Genomic DNA, 15,154 nt, shown 5'->3' on the forward strand with positions numbered 1-15,154 from the left:
CTCTCCCCGCAGGGCCTGGCTCAGGCAGCTGCGTGAGACAGGAGCGAACTCCCCTCTGCCCCTGCAGCTGCTCCCTGCCACAGCCGCGCACAAAGCCCCGCAGAATCAGAGCGGTTCCTCCCTGGACAAGCCTGGGGGACCGGCGGCAGGGCCTGACCAGTGTGTCTGAAGCCGAACGGGTTTGGGTGCAGACCTGCCTGCTCCTGGGCGCTGCAGGCGGCGGTGAAGGGCACCGTGCCGGGGAGAGCCGCCCCGTGTCGTGGCACAGAAGTGCAACACCCGTTCTGCGTTGTATATTAAAATTTATTGAATTACTCAGGTAAGAATTCTCTCTTTATTAAAATCATTTGGGCTCTAAACTGCTTATTTACAGACATAACCTCTCATCTCACCAATAGATTCCTACATCTCACAATAGTATCTACAAACAATTATTACACTATGTAACAAAATTCAGATTTTTCAAGCTTTTTATATTAATAATTAATTCCAATTTGAGAAAGATGGCACAAAGGGGCAGGAATTCAAGAAGGAACAGGACACGGACACGGGGCCAGCCAGATGGCAGCGAACTGGGAAATAGAGAAGGGCAGCGTTGAGACAGGAGGTGAATGTACGTTCCCCCAAGGGGCAGAAATATCAGCGCAAACGCACCTGGTGTCCTGGAAACCAAAGGACTCAGCCCAGGGAGAAAGGCACCAAAAGCAGAATCACAGTGCAGCAGCCTGGGACCACAGCGTGCCAGCATGTGCTACGTCCTGGCTGTGTCGTGTGTCCCCCCCCCCACCCCGTTTCTGCAAAATGTAAGCCGTTATTTAAAAAGCTTCTAGCCCTTATTGTTGTAAAGAAAACTGTGTGGGTGCAAGTGAAAGCTGAGCTGCCAGCAGGACTCTGCAGCCAAAGGCGGGAGCTCAGTCCCAGCTCGGCAGGCTCCAGCACCATGGGATGTTGATGCTGCAGCCTGGTAATGCTATTTTGGATCCCACTCCCCCGTTCTGGAAGCAAACTGTGCTCTCTGCCTCCCTGAGGCAAGTCGCCTCGTACCTGTGACAGTGGATCAAGGCTCCGCCCACAAGTTGCGTTTTGTGGTGACAGAATAACGAAGGGTGCGACCTCCCTATGTCCCGCCGAGCCACAGGGCATATTGCAGCACACACACCTGACCCAACTCCCACCCCCAGTCGGGCTCCTGGGTTGGGAAGGTGACCCTACCCAACCTGCAGAAATGGAAGTCCCTGGCTTATGACACGCCAGCCTGTGGAGACAGGAATGTCAGGAGGAACCATGTGGGGCTGCCAGAAGAAACCTGCTATGTGCTGTTCCCCCATCACACAGAAAACCTTATCAAACGACTGTCTTTTAAGCATGAAACCTCACTCTGCAGTGGCACCATGTGAATGACACGGACTGAGCACCCCAGGGGGCACATCTGAACATACAAGCTGACCCTCGCAGAAGGACTGAAAAGGGGGCTGAGGCTGCAAGGGATTGGGGCAGCCCAACAGGAGAGGCTGAGCAGAACCGTTGCGGTGGAGAGGTGCTACAGACCCAACAAAGCTGCCCATCCTGTTTTGCTGGTGAGAAGTTTCCAGCTGGAGAGGGCCGTAAACCATCCCTATTCTTTTAGCTCAATTTTCTCGGTTTCTAACCAATCTGTATTTTTTGTTATTGCTGTTTTCACATGAGTGTCCCTGGAGAAAAGAGCTCTGTGACCTCTCCACAAGCAGAGTGGCAGCAGAGGAAAGAGGCACTGGACCCTGCCACACCTCCCAGCTTGGTTAAGGTGCAAGAAGAGTGTCATGCTCCAGCAACTGCTGCCCTCAAGCTGCAGGGAAAAGCTGAAGGACCAAGCAGGAGCGCTGCTCAGACAAGTGCTTGGGTCCAGACGGCTGGATGAACACAGCAATCCTCTTCTCTCGCCAGCTGTATCCAGGACTGTGGGCGCTGCAGGGGCTCAGACAGAAGTTTCCCAAGCCTGCTGGGGCTGCAGCTGCCCTGCCCAGCCCTGCATGCCCCAGGAAGGGGCCATCAGTGAGATGGAAAGGTCACAAAGCTGGAGGCCAGAAGGGTTTGGAGTCTGATGTGCCTGGAAAAGCTGGACCCTCTCCCCAGCTCTGCCCAAAGGGCACTGCTCCCACTCTGACAGCAGGTCTGGATGGCAGAGGGACACTCATCCAAGTGAGGGACAGTTGCACAGAGCAGCACCCCCTCAGCGCTTACATGCTCCGTCCTTCCAGGGCATTCATGGTCCAGCTCAGAGCAGCAGCCTCAGCAGGTCCCAGCTAGAGGGGCATGGCCACAAGGCAGTCTTGAGCAGGAGAGACCCAGAGGGACAGACTCGTAGCTGGATCACAGGACAGTGCGTCAGAGCCATCTGGCCCCTTTGGCAGGTTGCGCTAACCTCAGTCCAAGGGAACAGGCAGTGGAGCAGGGTCTGTTCACACCAGGACTGGGCACAACCCTCAGGGCTGGTCATCCTGTGGTGAGCATGTCATGCCCACTAGCACTGCCAGCTGCACACGAGCAGGGAGGGAGACCAGAACCTGAGTGCAAGAGACTATCACCCCTTCCCTCCAACCTGTCCCTTCTCCCTGCACCCAGCTCTCCTGGGCGTCTCCCGTGTGCGGGGTGGCCACAGCCCAGCTGGGTGGCACCACCAGGGAAGGCTCTCTGAGCCATGGCAGAAATGCCCACCTCTCCATAAGGTTAGGCTGGGGCGGTAACCCCTCAACCAGGCTGCGCTGGGCTTCCCAAGATCCCAGCTGGTTCCTGAGAGGCCTTGGGAAGCTCACGTGGCAACTGGTCCGGCACAAGCTGGGGCCACGCATAGTGGCTGTGTGACCCGTGGTGGGTATATGGCATCCAGGTGAGAGGCCAGACTATGGGGATGTTCATGGCACCAGTGTGAGGTCAGGGGCTCCTAGGAGGCCAGGGAGAGAGGATACATGGCCTGGTCCTGGAGCTCCTGTGTTGTCTGGCTCCGTGACGCATGCACAGTGTCTGAAGGACACCGCTGGGCCCTGGTGCTCTGGTCTGGAGAGTCTGCAGCAGCCACGCTCGTTTTAGAAAGGAAAAAAATCCATAAAAAATGATCCTCTGAGACACAAGTACGCTTGGACTCTGTGTTAGATTGGCCACCCCTCCCAGGTCACATGCCTGCGCTGCAGGGATGCTGGGGCCAGGCAGTGAGTGGGACCTCCTGTCTGGCTGCCAAACCCCTGTGAGCAGCGCAGTCCATCTCTTCCCCAGCCAAGAGCATTGCAGCCAGTCTGCTGGGGTCACAAGTCAGTGACTTTGTTCTCCACGGCAGCAGCAATCTGCTGCAGTCGGTAGCCAAGCTGCATCTTCTGGGCTGTCGGGTCTTCCTCCAAGGCAGTGATGATCTGGAATGAGACTCAGAGCTCACTGGGAGCCTCCCTCCGGCTACCAGCAACAGACCCATGCTGCTGATACAAGCTCAGCTTGGTTATAGCACTGGGCCTTGGGACACACACAGTAAGCTATCTTAGTGGACCCCCACGATACCCCTGAGGCACCTCCTCCCCCCAGTTCCTACCCGGGGATGCTACATCCATTCCTGAGGCTAAATGCTGGAGGCTGCAAGTTGGAGAGGGGCAATGGGAAAAACCCTGGTCAGACCCTGTTCACTGCCTCTCAGCATCCGCTCTCTGCCGCTGTGTGACACAAGAGCCTGGGCAAGGTGGGCCTGGGGTCTGACCAGTACATGGCAGGTCTTATGTTCTTGTGAAGCTGGTTACTGACGTGGCCTTTACACCACAATTAGAAGCAAGGAAATGAATGGTTAACGGCATCATAAATACTCTAATACTAATAGACCAAAGCCATTCATCACAAAAAGAAAAAGAGAAAGAAAGAGAAAGCAAGAAAGAAATGCATTTTTCAGTAAAATAAAAATAACCTTAACTCTCTCCCCCACTGCCCGCCCCGCGCAAATAAACACTATCGTCACATCAGTAATATTAACCAGCACAGTCTGTTGGACAAAGACATAAGCATTATATAAACATGAGAGTCTCAAATCCACACATTTCAAACATTATCCCTTTTCCTGTTCTCTTGCACCTACCACACTGTTACCAAGATGCCGCCAACACAAACTCTCCACCAAAAGTACATCAGGGCCGGCATAGGGGAAAGAGGGGAGGGACACTTGGCCCCAATGGGTCAGCAGGCCAGTGCCTCACTCACCTGGTCGTAGTACTTGTTGATGTATTTGTAGAGTTCGTGCAGAGCCACAAGGGAATTGAGTTCACCTGAGTAATTCTGGGCAAGAAGACAGTCGGGTTAGCCAGGTGTTCTGGGGGCCACCAGGCGAGCGGGCATGTTTGGTTCTGTGCCCCGGAGCCCGCTGGAGCATGCGTGGAGAACGCCAAGCAGCATGGGAGCAACAAGGACAGGACAGCAGGGCAGTGCTGCTAACTGGCTGTGGTTCAGTGCACCACTATGCCCCAGCCCTGCAACAGTGCCAGCTCCTGCTGGGCTGCCCTGCAGGGCCATGCCCCTGGGAAACACACTTGGCCTGGTCCCAGCCACGGGGCAGGCTCATTAGTGTGGCCCCCATGCTAGGGAGCTGGGTGACCCAGGCTGCAGGAGGATCTGAGGCAGGGGGCTCTTTACCCTTGAGAGCTCGGCCAGGGCAGAGTTCATCTCCTGGTCGCTGGCAGAGATGGTCTGGCGAATGTCTGCATAGTACCTGCAGGGCAGGGAACACAGGCCAGGCATCACTGCCTGATCTGCTCCTCAGCCTCCTTTCCCACCCCCCTCCTGCCCCCAGCCCTACCTTTCCACCATCTGCTTGTAGCGAGGAATGTCTCGGGCATAGAGCAGCTTGTTGATTGGGGAGTCCTGTAACAGTCAGCAGCAGGGCAACATGTTTCAGAGAGCAAGACCAGAGAAGGCAGCTGCCAAGCCCTGCATCCCCATGGGCAAGCAGTCAGGGCCCCATCCAGGGCAGGCTGTCCCAGGGCCAGGCTTCCACTTTCTCCCCAGGGCAGCAATCCCTGAAAGGTGTCCCATGCGAGCCAGGCTGGGAGCAGCTTCCTGCCATGTCCAGAGTAGGAGGCACCAGAGAAGGGCAGAAGGGGGCTGTGCCCTGGCAAGGATGTGGCATGATGTCTCAGGGCCCAAAGGAGGATGCACACAGCTCGGCTGGAGCTTGCCATGGGCTGGGCAGTGATCTGCTCAGCAGGGAAGGGAGCCCTGGCTGGAAGGCTACCCTCCTCCTCTGCTCGCCATGGGGGCACGTACCCGTCCCAGCTTGTGGTCAGCAATGGTACAGGAGTCCATGAAGGTCTGGGCGATGACCAGGAGCACAGCGTCGACATTATCCGACGTCTGCACGTCAAACACAAACTGTGGGTTCTTGATGATGTTGATCCAGAAGCGCAGGGGCAGGCTGCGAGGGACAGTGGGAGCAGGGGTCAGCAGCATGGCAAGGCACGGCTCAGGGCTGCACCGTGACCGAGGAGCAGGCCACACGGCCCTGCATGACAAAGTGCTGCGGTGGCAGCACAGAGCTCGCAGCACAATGGGACCTGAATGGCTCCAGCCCGAGAATGGGCCATCGGGGCTGAACCCAGTGAGGGCCGCAGCCTCGCTGCAGCGGGCAGAAAGCACTGCACAATATTGCTGAAGTGCAGGGGCCAGCAGAGAACTGAGGGCTTCCTGGGCAGCAGGGCTCCTCGCCGGGAGAAGCGTCACGATTCGAACACCATGGAAAACACTGCAGAATGGCGACTGCGCAGTCTCGCCCACATCCCGGGACAGCCCCATGGCATCCTAGCGGCACGTACGATCTGGAGCTGTGGGTGTTCGATGCAAACCCCTCCCCATCTTGCTGAGCTGCTACCTTCAGCTCCGGCAAACCCTCCTGGGGCAGAGCCAGGGGCCGAACTCTCCATCCCACACCGAGCGCCTTCTCCACCCCTGCCTGGCAGTGGAGCCTGATCCCAGGCACCTGGCAGTGGAGCCGCAGAGTGCACTCATGGACCACAGTGGGGGACCCTCTGCTATGGGGGGGCATGAGGTACCTGTTTGTCTTCCAGATGTGGATGGTCTCAGGGTCTGTGATGCCGTGATGCACTGCTTGGTCATCCAGCAGGTCAAAGAAGTATTTGACAGCCAGGGGGACGGGGCGGCTGGTGCTGAGGATCACCTGGAACAAGTCATCTACAAACTTCTGCAGCGTTCCCTGGAGATAAGATGGATGCAGTTAACGAAAGAGAAGGGAGAAGAAAAACCACCCAGTGCTCGGGCAGGGAAAGAGTCACCTTGTTTCACTCAAGACCAGCTCCCCACCAGCTCAGAGTCAGGCTGTGTCTGCTGCCAGCAGTCAGAGTTTTCTTCTCCAGCCTGAGGATGGGCACTTGGTGCCCAAAAGCTTGTCTAACCTCTCTCCCATCTGCACAGCTGGGCCAATAAAAGGTACCACCAGAAACCCCTCACTTCTAGGGAGGATGGCGAGTGCTGGGGCCAGAAGTTGCAACTTCCATGGAAGAGTGGTTGTACAAGGGGGTGTCACACTGGACTCAGGAGCAGCAGGGAGGCACAAGCAGGCAGGCTGTGTGGTTTGGCCGGACAATGCTCTACCTGTGTTTGTGGATACCCCCTAGGTGCACACGACTCATGTTGAAGACCAAAACCCTCTCCTGGTGCGTCCATGTGTCCACATCTGTGCCATGCATGCCCATGGACATTCCACCCAAAAACAGGAAGGGCAGGACAGGGCAGCCTCAGCCAGCCCTCCACCCCTCACTGCTCTAGAATATCATGAAAGGAAAAGGCGGGGGTGGGAGGGTGGCTCATGTGATCCACAGACAGGAGCTTTGCCAAGAGGGCCATTCATTGTCTCTTGCATGTCTACATGCATCCTGCTGCTGGTGGCCAATGAACCAGGGCCTCTTCCCCGCCTTGGAGGAACCCCAGCGCACGGACGCCAGAACACTGAAGGGGCAACAGCGCCTCTCCCCTGCAAGAGGTGCTGTAACCAGTGAATGCAAGACGCAGACAGCGTGGCACCGGCATAAGCACGCAGCCAGCAACCACATGCATCAGTGAGCCAGAAGCAGGTGTCTCTTCCTCCAGCCATGCAGCGCATGGTTGGCAAAGCCCGCTTTGGCCTTTGTCTAAGACACTGGGCACTGGCTCCTGGGAAGGCAGGTCCCAGCCACAGCAGGTGGTGCTCGGCCAGCCCCCTGCCCTACCTTCATGGAGAGGAGGCGTGTCAGATAAATCTCTGGAATGGCCTTGGCTCGCTCCCGGTCCCGCAAACTTCCTCGACGGTGCTTGGGCAGCTCCGGCTCCTCTGTGGGTTTCACCAGGTGCCAAAGTTTTATTCCTCCCTCATCCGCATCCTCCAGCATTGGCGTTTCTGAAACAAACCCGGCATGAAATCTTCAGTATCCCACAGGGTTGCCATGCCACCAGCCACCTGTGGAGACAGCCTCAGGCTTCCCTGCCCTGAGGGAGATGGCAGCAAGCATGCTTGGGCTTGCGCTCAGCTTACTGCCCAGAGACCCATTCGGTGTGCCGCAGGAATGGGGGTGACAGCTGGAGAATTTCAGCTCTGTCTGACTCTTGTGCCTGCCCCATTTCTGATACCCTGTTCCACTTCTCAGACATGCAAGGGAAGCTCTCCCCCGATACTGAGAGCTCAGATTTCCTGGCAATGCTAACGGCAAAGAAGACACCGCTCAAAGGCAGGCCCTGTGTCTGGAGGCGATGGCCAGGAAGAGCAGTCTCAGCTTGCCAGGAACTGTTATGGAAATGGCGAGTGAAAGCTCCGAGCGTGCCCAAGACTCACTCTCTCCAGGGATGTAGTCCTGATTCTCCCGGGGGATGTGTTTGGTCAGACGTGGGACCAGTGCCACTGTTGCTCCATCAGGCACCTGTGCACAAAAGGAGCTCAGGGTTACCAGGGCCCAGTGCACCTCCTCAGCCTGCCAGGTAGCATTCACAGCCCACAGCTGCTTGCCCGTAAGCAAGTGCAACCTCACTCATAGGCAAAGGGGACAGAGAGCTGGGACCCCAGGTTTCACTCCTGGCCCTGCTACTGACTTGATCTGTGCAGTGCAGGCAGGGTGAGAAGCATGCACTGGACAGAAAATGGAGGAGAGCTCAGTCCCCTCACCCTGCACAACTGGCCCTGCAGCATGAAATGCACATGGGGCACAGGGCCACCTCCTTCCCACTTGCTGCTCCAAGGGCCTGAAGAGACCAGCACACCTCTTCCCCTTTTCCTCAGGCTCCCACCACCCCAACAGCGCTGCCCAGTGCTGCGGACAGGCCTCTTGCCAGGGCTGGGTAGTTGATCCAGCCCCTTGCCCCAAACACAGTGTCTCCTGAAACTAGTTCAAGCATATCTGTCAAGCCACAAAGAGCCTTCCTGGCTACCAGGGGCCACATAGGGAGGCTGCAGCAGCTGAAAACCATCATGTTAAAAGCAGGGGAGAGTCTCGGCTCCTCACAGACAGGCCTGGAACATGCTACCGCAAGAAGCCCCAGGGCAGGCCCATCTGGTCCCCTCCGCAGGCTCAGGCAGTGGTGACATCCCCAGGCAGACCCGGCTAGCCCAGTGCTGACGTGGGGGCAGCGAGGCTAGGAGGGATGCTCAGTTCTGACCTTGTAGTGCTGAAGCGTGTTCAGGCGCTTCCAGGTTCCCTGAATGACGGAGGTCACGTCCTCGTCAGAAAGGATCAGGTGACCTGCCAGCCCCGATCTCCACTCTGCAGCCACAGAAAACAGAACGCAGACGTCATCGCTCTGCTGCGAGAGCCGAGCTGGCTTTAGAGCCCCGTTTCCCACTCGGGCTGTCGGGTGAAATCAGTAACATGCCCAGAGCCTGTCAGCAATGCACACGGGCTGAGAGTTTGGTCATGCGACCCAGAGGGGTCCCTGCTTGTGGGCTACTTGCACCACAACAGTGCAGTCCCACCACTGCTGCAGGGTATGTCTCGACTGCAGCAGCTCGGGCACTGGGGACAGAAAGCCTTGTCTGCCTCTGCTCCTGTTTCTCCCTGTCTCTACCTCTGGAGCAGCTGCTGCAAGGGTGCTGAGGGCTGGACAGGCAAAGCACTACAGAGAGTGCAAGAGGAGAGAGATGTGCAGGCCCCCTTCCAAGCCAAACCCTGAGGTTTCCACAGCCGCCCAAGGACCCTGGCACTTTGCTGGCAGATCCACTTGCCAGGGTCATCTCCTCCCACTGCCAAGAGGTGGCACTCATACGGAGGTGACAGCTCCAGGGACAGGAGATGGGGGATGCACGACAGGAAACATGTAGTTTAAACTGAAGAGACCACATCAACCCCCGCAAGCCTCCCGCCAATCTGAATGGGAGGGGAGGGTGAGTCCTTTGTGGCCCTGACTTTGGCAGTCGCCATAAACAGGTGACCCCCCCCAACAGCCAGGCACTTAATGCAGGATGGGGACAGATGTAACCTGCAAAGTGCTCAGCCAGGGCCCTGTCTCCACTGTGGCCAAGCTTCAGAGGCAGGCCGAAAACAAGGGAGAGAAGAGAAAAATAAAAAACCCAGCCTACCAAATCAACACAGAATATCCAGCCAATTTTATGCTACAGGAGACAATTGCCCCCCCCCCCCCCCAGTGGCTAAACACTGAGCCGTCAGACTGGATGACAGCCCCCATCCCCATGCAGTGGTGCCAGGAGAGGGGCAGTGCAGGCGATGCTTCCCCTGTGGCCTGCCGAGGGGCAAGCAACTCAAACTCAGATTGCACGGCAGATGGATTGCCAGCCTCGTCCCGGCTGCAGCATCTTTCCCAGGAGCAGAAGGCATGTTTCTAGAAACAGCTGCTCTCTGCTCATGAAAAAAACTCCAAGTGGCCCCTGCCCTCAGCCTGAGCCTGCGATCTGCGATGGCCGGACTGACTGGGACCCCGGCACGTGTGCTCCTCCTCTTTCCAATCCTTCCCTAAAGCCCGCCTGCTCCAATGGTCTGCTGGCAAAAGCCCGCTGCCCACGTCAGACGCAGCAGGCATTTCCAAACAATGAAAGGTGGAAAAGGCATGAGGCACAACATGCTACAAGGGCTGAGGCTGAGGCTGCCAGCACCCTCCCTCCGCCTGCAGTCCCTCTGCCCTGCCGCATGCTGGATGGCGGGTCCTTGGGGCAGGGCCTCTAAACCCTCTCTGCCAAAGCTGAGGGCTCAGCATCACGCCCCCCAGCTGCACCGTCTGCAGGCATGAGCTGCTTCTGCTTTCCTGCCCCAGCATGAAGTTTTGGTGCCATTGCATTCTGCTCACCCAGGTCCAGGGAGTCTGGGTCGGGCCGGTGACCGTATGGCGTCCCCTTATAGATCTGATCCAGGACCTTCTCCTTCACCTGCATGATGGTGTCGCAGTCCAGTACTTTCACAGAGACCCCCTGGGAGTCCTCTGAGCTGTCCTCAGCGCCTCCTGCCTGGCTCAGGGCAGTCAGTGTCTGGGAAGGAAGAAGAGTAGCTGTGGCCACGCTGTGCCCAATGTGCCACGCCTGCCTCCCCCAACACGTTGGCGGCAGCTGCTGGAGGGCCAGCAATGCCCGACCAGCTCCCCCACAGCTCTGTGGACGCTGGCAGGAGGCGCAATGGCATGATGGGGCTTGGGCAGGAGCCCTTGGGGGGCACAGAGCAGCTCTTCTGCCCCTCCTGCCCCATGGCAAGCTGTGGTCAGAGCCAGCAGGAGGGGTGTGGCTAGAGACTGGGGCTGCTGGGAGGCCCCAGGCCGCATGACCCGGCTTAGAGCAGCTCTAACTTTGCCAGGAGCTCTGCCAGGGGGAATCCACCGGCAGGAAACCCTGGAGGCAGCAGACAGCCATGCAGCACTTCCCAAGGGGGTGGACAGGGAGGCCGAGGGCTGCAGCAGGGAGCTCTCACCAGTGGCCGGTACTCCAGGTCCTCACGCAGAAGGCGGTTGTCATTCAGGGTGTACTTGGCCTTCCCTGTCACCCAGTCGACAGGCCCCTTGTCCACCTGGTGCTTGATGCCACGGAAGAGCATGTAGAGCGGCTCCCCCACGGAGTCCTGGAACAGATCGAGCAGCTGAGCTGGGGAAGGAGCTGTGCTCACTCCTCTGGCAGAAGCATCACGGGAGCAGGCACCAGGCAGTGCCACACGGAAGGGTCTGAGCTTCTCTGTGTGAGAGCAACAGGTCTCTCTCTCCCGCGCACCATGACGCACATGCCGAATGCCAAACACAGCACGAGTGTCTGGCTATGGAGCTGGAGTGGGATCCCTGAGGCTTGAGCTTAGTGCCCATTTCTGCATGACCTGGGGCAGTCCAGTCGCCTTCCCATTGACAGGACAAGGCTCATGCCCATTTCCTTGCTCTCAGGGCATCCTGCAGATCATCCCTTGGCACATGGGGAGGCACACCCACACTCTGGGCACAGGGCTGCACCTGGGCAAGCCACAGGCTGTGTCAGTACTTTGGGAAAGCCAAGGAGACCAAGCATGGGAGCTGGGCAAGTGCGATCTGGTTCTGTGCCATGAGCAGTCCAGCCCCTCCCTGCTGCTCACTGCAGCCCCATGCAGCAGGTGGGCCGGCAGAAGCATAGTGGGGTCAGGGATTCTTGTCACCTCCCCAGTCCTGGGGAGGAAGGGCTCTTACCCGTACGAAGGCGTACAGGCAGATGGACATCCAGTTAGTGAGCAGCTTTTCCACCACTGTTTCTGTCCTGAAAGAGAATCCAGGTGAGTTACAGGACTGCCACGTCCCAGGCAGGGGCAGAGCCGGGCAGGCAGGTGACAGAGCGGGACGCACTGTTGGGTTCCAGCCCCACCACGTCATGCCTGGGCCCTGCCGTGCCACAGCTGGACAGGCGGCCTCCATGGGAAAGGGGACTGTTTGAGGAGCTGCTCTGTGCGGATGTGGCCTGGTTGCAAAGGGGAGGAGAAAGGTGAGGATGGGGCATTGGCTGCTGGCCTTCCAGCGGAGTCACTGCACAGCTCTGAGAACCAGGGCAAGGATTCAGACCGACAGAGCGGAGGGAGCCAGGAGCGAGGGCGCTTCCTACAGCCAGGGGCTACCCACAGCACTGCAGGCCCAGTGGCTGCACGGAGCCAGCCCAGACGAGCAGTGCTCTGGAGGGAACAGGCAGAGACAGCAGAGTCCCGGGCCAGGCGGCAGCGTCATAACCCAGGGGGAAGCTCCGCGGAGGAAGGTCAGAACAAAGGGCTCTCGCTGATGCTCACTCCTTCCCTGCTCGTCTCAGCCAGATGAAGGGGCCCTCATTTCTGTGGCCTCCTCCTTGGCACCAGTTCATGTCCATACACCTGCTGGACACCTGCAGCCCAGCCCCTCACCTGACAGCTGCCACAGAGGCACTGGCTGGCCTCCGTCACCAGGCGGGAACAGTTCTGCCCAGGAAACCCACCAAATCCAGCCAGAAGGTCTGGGGCTGTGGCTCACCTGCGCAGCATCAGCTTGGGGTTCTTGGCCACATACTGCTCCACGAGGTCATTCAGCAGTGTCTTGAGGATGTCTGTGAAGTACTCCAGCTTCCCATGCAGTGAAACTGTGAGCAGGGAAGCCACGTAGGCCCGGTCCCTTGGGGAGAAGGTGCGCTGGATCTCCAGAGTGTGGATGAACTGAAAGGCAGGAGAGTCCCCTGAGCAAAAGTGGGCAGACCCCCAGCTCCAGGCTCTCCCAAGAGGCAGGAGGAGCAGAGCTGTTCAGCACAATCACCGTAAGCAGTGGCCAGCGCCTGCAGACTGCTTATCAGTGCTGGAGGCACGACAGGCATTACCTTGGTGAGGAACAGCTTGCTGTTGAGGAGGTTGGAAAGCTGCACCAAGCCCTGCTCCACTGTCTGGCGGCGGCACTCTGGGATGTCCAGGTCCCTCTGCAGCGGTGACTCGCGGTGCCCAGGGAAGAAAATGCGCTCTGCATATGACTTATAATCCAGGAAGGGGATCCCGGTGCCCACAAGGTCACTAGTGAGATCCATCATCTCTGTCATCAAGTCTGGAAGAGAAGGGAGCTGCTGCGTTTTGGGGAAAAGAGTCGGCGACTGCATGACCCGCAGTATGGTACGAGGGCTGGAAGCTAGGACACCGCTGTGGCATGCGGGATGGAACAGAAGAACCACGTACCAGGACCAGCCTCCTGCCAGGGAGACAACGCTCTGGCATCATCTCCCTGGGGAGGGGCTGGAGCCCCACAGTTTGGAGCACAGAGAACAGGACTGGTCAAAGCACTTGGAAATGTGTCTGTACAGACCTCTCCAGCCCTGGCCCTGGCGGTTATCTGCAGCTGGACGCCAAGTTCAAGCTTTAAAAGAGCAAAGAACACTGCACCCATAGATGTGGGGACTGCTTATGGCTGCTGCCTGTGGGAGGGCAAACCTGGTGCCTGGCTGCATTTCGGGGACACCAGACAGCACAACAAGCCAGAGGGAGATACTGCCTAGCACAGTCCCTGCAGTGCCACGATTTCACCTGTCTCACTGCCTGACCCAATCAGAGATGCAGTATGCGTACAGCCTGTCCCCTCACAGGGTGCTGGGCCCCACTGCGTGCTTGCGGAGGCTAGTGGTAGAACACACTGCCCGTGGCCAAGGGGTCCCGAATGTCCCCTGAAGCTAAGAGCTCCTGGCGCGGGCCAGGCTAGGTGAAGTCCATGTGGTGGACATGGCGGCACACGGACCACAGAGCAGGAACCAACTCTGCAGCATCAGTGGCCAGCGAGGGCAGGAGCAGCCACGCAGCCCCTTTGCCTGCAGTGGAAGGATTCCAGGGCTTTTACCTGTGAACTCCTTTTTGCATCTGTCTCGAACGCTTGTTTCCAGATTTTCCAGCTGGATCTGAACCTTCTTGTAATCCCTCAGGGCCTGTTTGCTCTTCCTTCTGCAATGGGAAGTAGAACTGTTCCCTGTGCCCCGGCAGCCTTGAGAGCTGGGGTGAGGGGCTGCACACTTCCCCTACCCCTAAAGAGGCAGCAGACTTCCAGGGCACAGACGCGGGCCGGTCGGGACCAGCCCAGCCCAGCCATGGCGATGGTCTGCACCAGAATCCCTGGGCTGATGATCTTCCCTGATGCTTTCCTATAAAGGAGCACTCCCCAGTACCCAGCTCCCTGCTCTGGGCTGCATCTCCCTTGGGTCAGTTCCTGGGCACCCTGGACCAGTGGGGGTGCCACCCCACTCAGTTGGGTGGTGGATTAAGCATTTCTGGGGGATAGACTCTCTATCTACAACCTCATCAGGAAACACCACTGGAGGAGTCCATGCTGCTGGCAGGCTGGGTAAGTGACGGCAAGCCCTGGTGCCCCAAGAACAGTGAGACAGGGAGGGGCTCCTGGCCTGGGACAGCCCAATCCCCTGGGTAGAGGCGGCTAGTGCAAGTCCACTCTTTAAGCTGCATGCCTGGGGTTAGCTGCAAACTCCCTGCTCCACAGCCACGTGCTGCTGCCTGAGGCTGACCCAGCCTCACCTGTGCCAGGCCAATGGCAGGATGACCCTCAGCCCCAGTGGTTCAGCATCTGGCCTAAAGCAGGGTAGATCTGGGGCCTTGAGTAGTCCCCAGACACCAAGGTCTGGTTGGGCCCTTGTGCACTACTGCCAATGGCGGCCGGGCACTCCACCCTCGCCCCAGCACCTCCCACCTGTAGATGAAGACGATGACCAGCACGATCAAGGCCACAAAGGAGGTGCCAACACCCAGGCCAACCTGGGCCTCCAGTGGGAAGGCGAGCTGGCTCTCTGTGTCATACTGCACCCTACCCAGAAGGAAGTCCAGGTTCCCCATCTGCACCTGCAGGAGAAATGCGTCGCTGGTGAACTCTGCATGGCAGGCTCCTCAGCTGCTGCAGTCTGAGCCACAGGCTGTGGGGGTGCCTGACTGGGGCTGGAAAGTAGGGACCTGGATTTATTTCAGCGCAAAGAAGAGCCAGCGAGGCCCCCCCCTGCACCTTACATGACCCAAAGGCAAGTCCAGAGCGTGGCAGCCCAGCTCGCAGTGGCCAGCAGCTCCCCTGCCCCGAGCGCAGCTTGGAACGAGGCCGGCACTCCCTCCTCTCCCACCCCACCAGTGCCCGTCTCCTCTCCAGCCACCCCTAGCTCCGCATTGTCCCAGGAGGTCTGGCTGCTGCGCGGGGCTCCTACCGTGAACTCCGGCAGTGAGTCCGTGCCCTCCCGCTTTGT

The 15,154-nt window shown here is 58.5% G+C and overlaps 1 protein-coding gene across 4 annotated transcripts in view; it reads right to left on the reverse strand.

Annotated features, from left to right (window-relative positions):
* Nucleotides 1–315: 315 nt before the first annotated feature.
* The window catches only part of PLXNB1 (plexin B1), a 72,651-nt gene continuing 57,812 nt past the window's right edge, over nucleotides 316–15,154 (reverse strand). For 3 of the 4 annotated variants that reach the window (XM_019504897.1, XM_019504900.1, XM_019504898.1), the window contains 16 exons: nucleotides 14,617–14,765; nucleotides 13,759–13,859; nucleotides 12,761–12,978; nucleotides 12,424–12,602; nucleotides 11,623–11,689; nucleotides 10,890–11,036; nucleotides 10,279–10,456; nucleotides 8,641–8,744; nucleotides 7,823–7,907; nucleotides 7,224–7,390; nucleotides 6,051–6,211; nucleotides 5,269–5,416; nucleotides 4,802–4,866; nucleotides 4,639–4,714; nucleotides 4,210–4,284; nucleotides 316–3,383 (listed from right to left, as the gene is read on the reverse strand). In XM_019504897.1, coding sequence (XP_019360442.1) covers nucleotides 3,279–3,383; nucleotides 4,210–4,284; nucleotides 4,639–4,714; nucleotides 4,802–4,866; nucleotides 5,269–5,416; nucleotides 6,051–6,211; nucleotides 7,224–7,390; nucleotides 7,823–7,907; nucleotides 8,641–8,744; nucleotides 10,279–10,456; nucleotides 10,890–11,036; nucleotides 11,623–11,689; nucleotides 12,424–12,602; nucleotides 12,761–12,978; nucleotides 13,759–13,859; nucleotides 14,617–14,765 — 2,025 coding nt within the window. In that variant the 3' untranslated portion in view covers nucleotides 316–3,278. Of the gene's footprint in view, nucleotides 3,384–4,209; nucleotides 4,285–4,638; nucleotides 4,715–4,801; nucleotides 4,867–5,268; nucleotides 5,417–6,050; nucleotides 6,212–7,223; nucleotides 7,391–7,818; nucleotides 7,908–8,640; nucleotides 8,745–10,278; nucleotides 10,457–10,889; nucleotides 11,037–11,622; nucleotides 11,690–12,423; nucleotides 12,603–12,760; nucleotides 12,979–13,758; nucleotides 13,860–14,616; nucleotides 14,766–15,154 lie in introns of those variants that run through there. The other variant, XM_019504899.1, reaches the window with a different exon arrangement.

The sequence above is a fragment of the Gavialis gangeticus genome, unplaced genomic scaffold (assembly GCF_001723915.1).
Source record: "Gavialis gangeticus isolate Ggan-Ray unplaced genomic scaffold, GavGan_comp1, whole genome shotgun sequence".
In the NCBI taxonomy this organism is placed as follows: domain Eukaryota; kingdom Metazoa; phylum Chordata; order Crocodylia; family Gavialidae; genus Gavialis; species Gavialis gangeticus.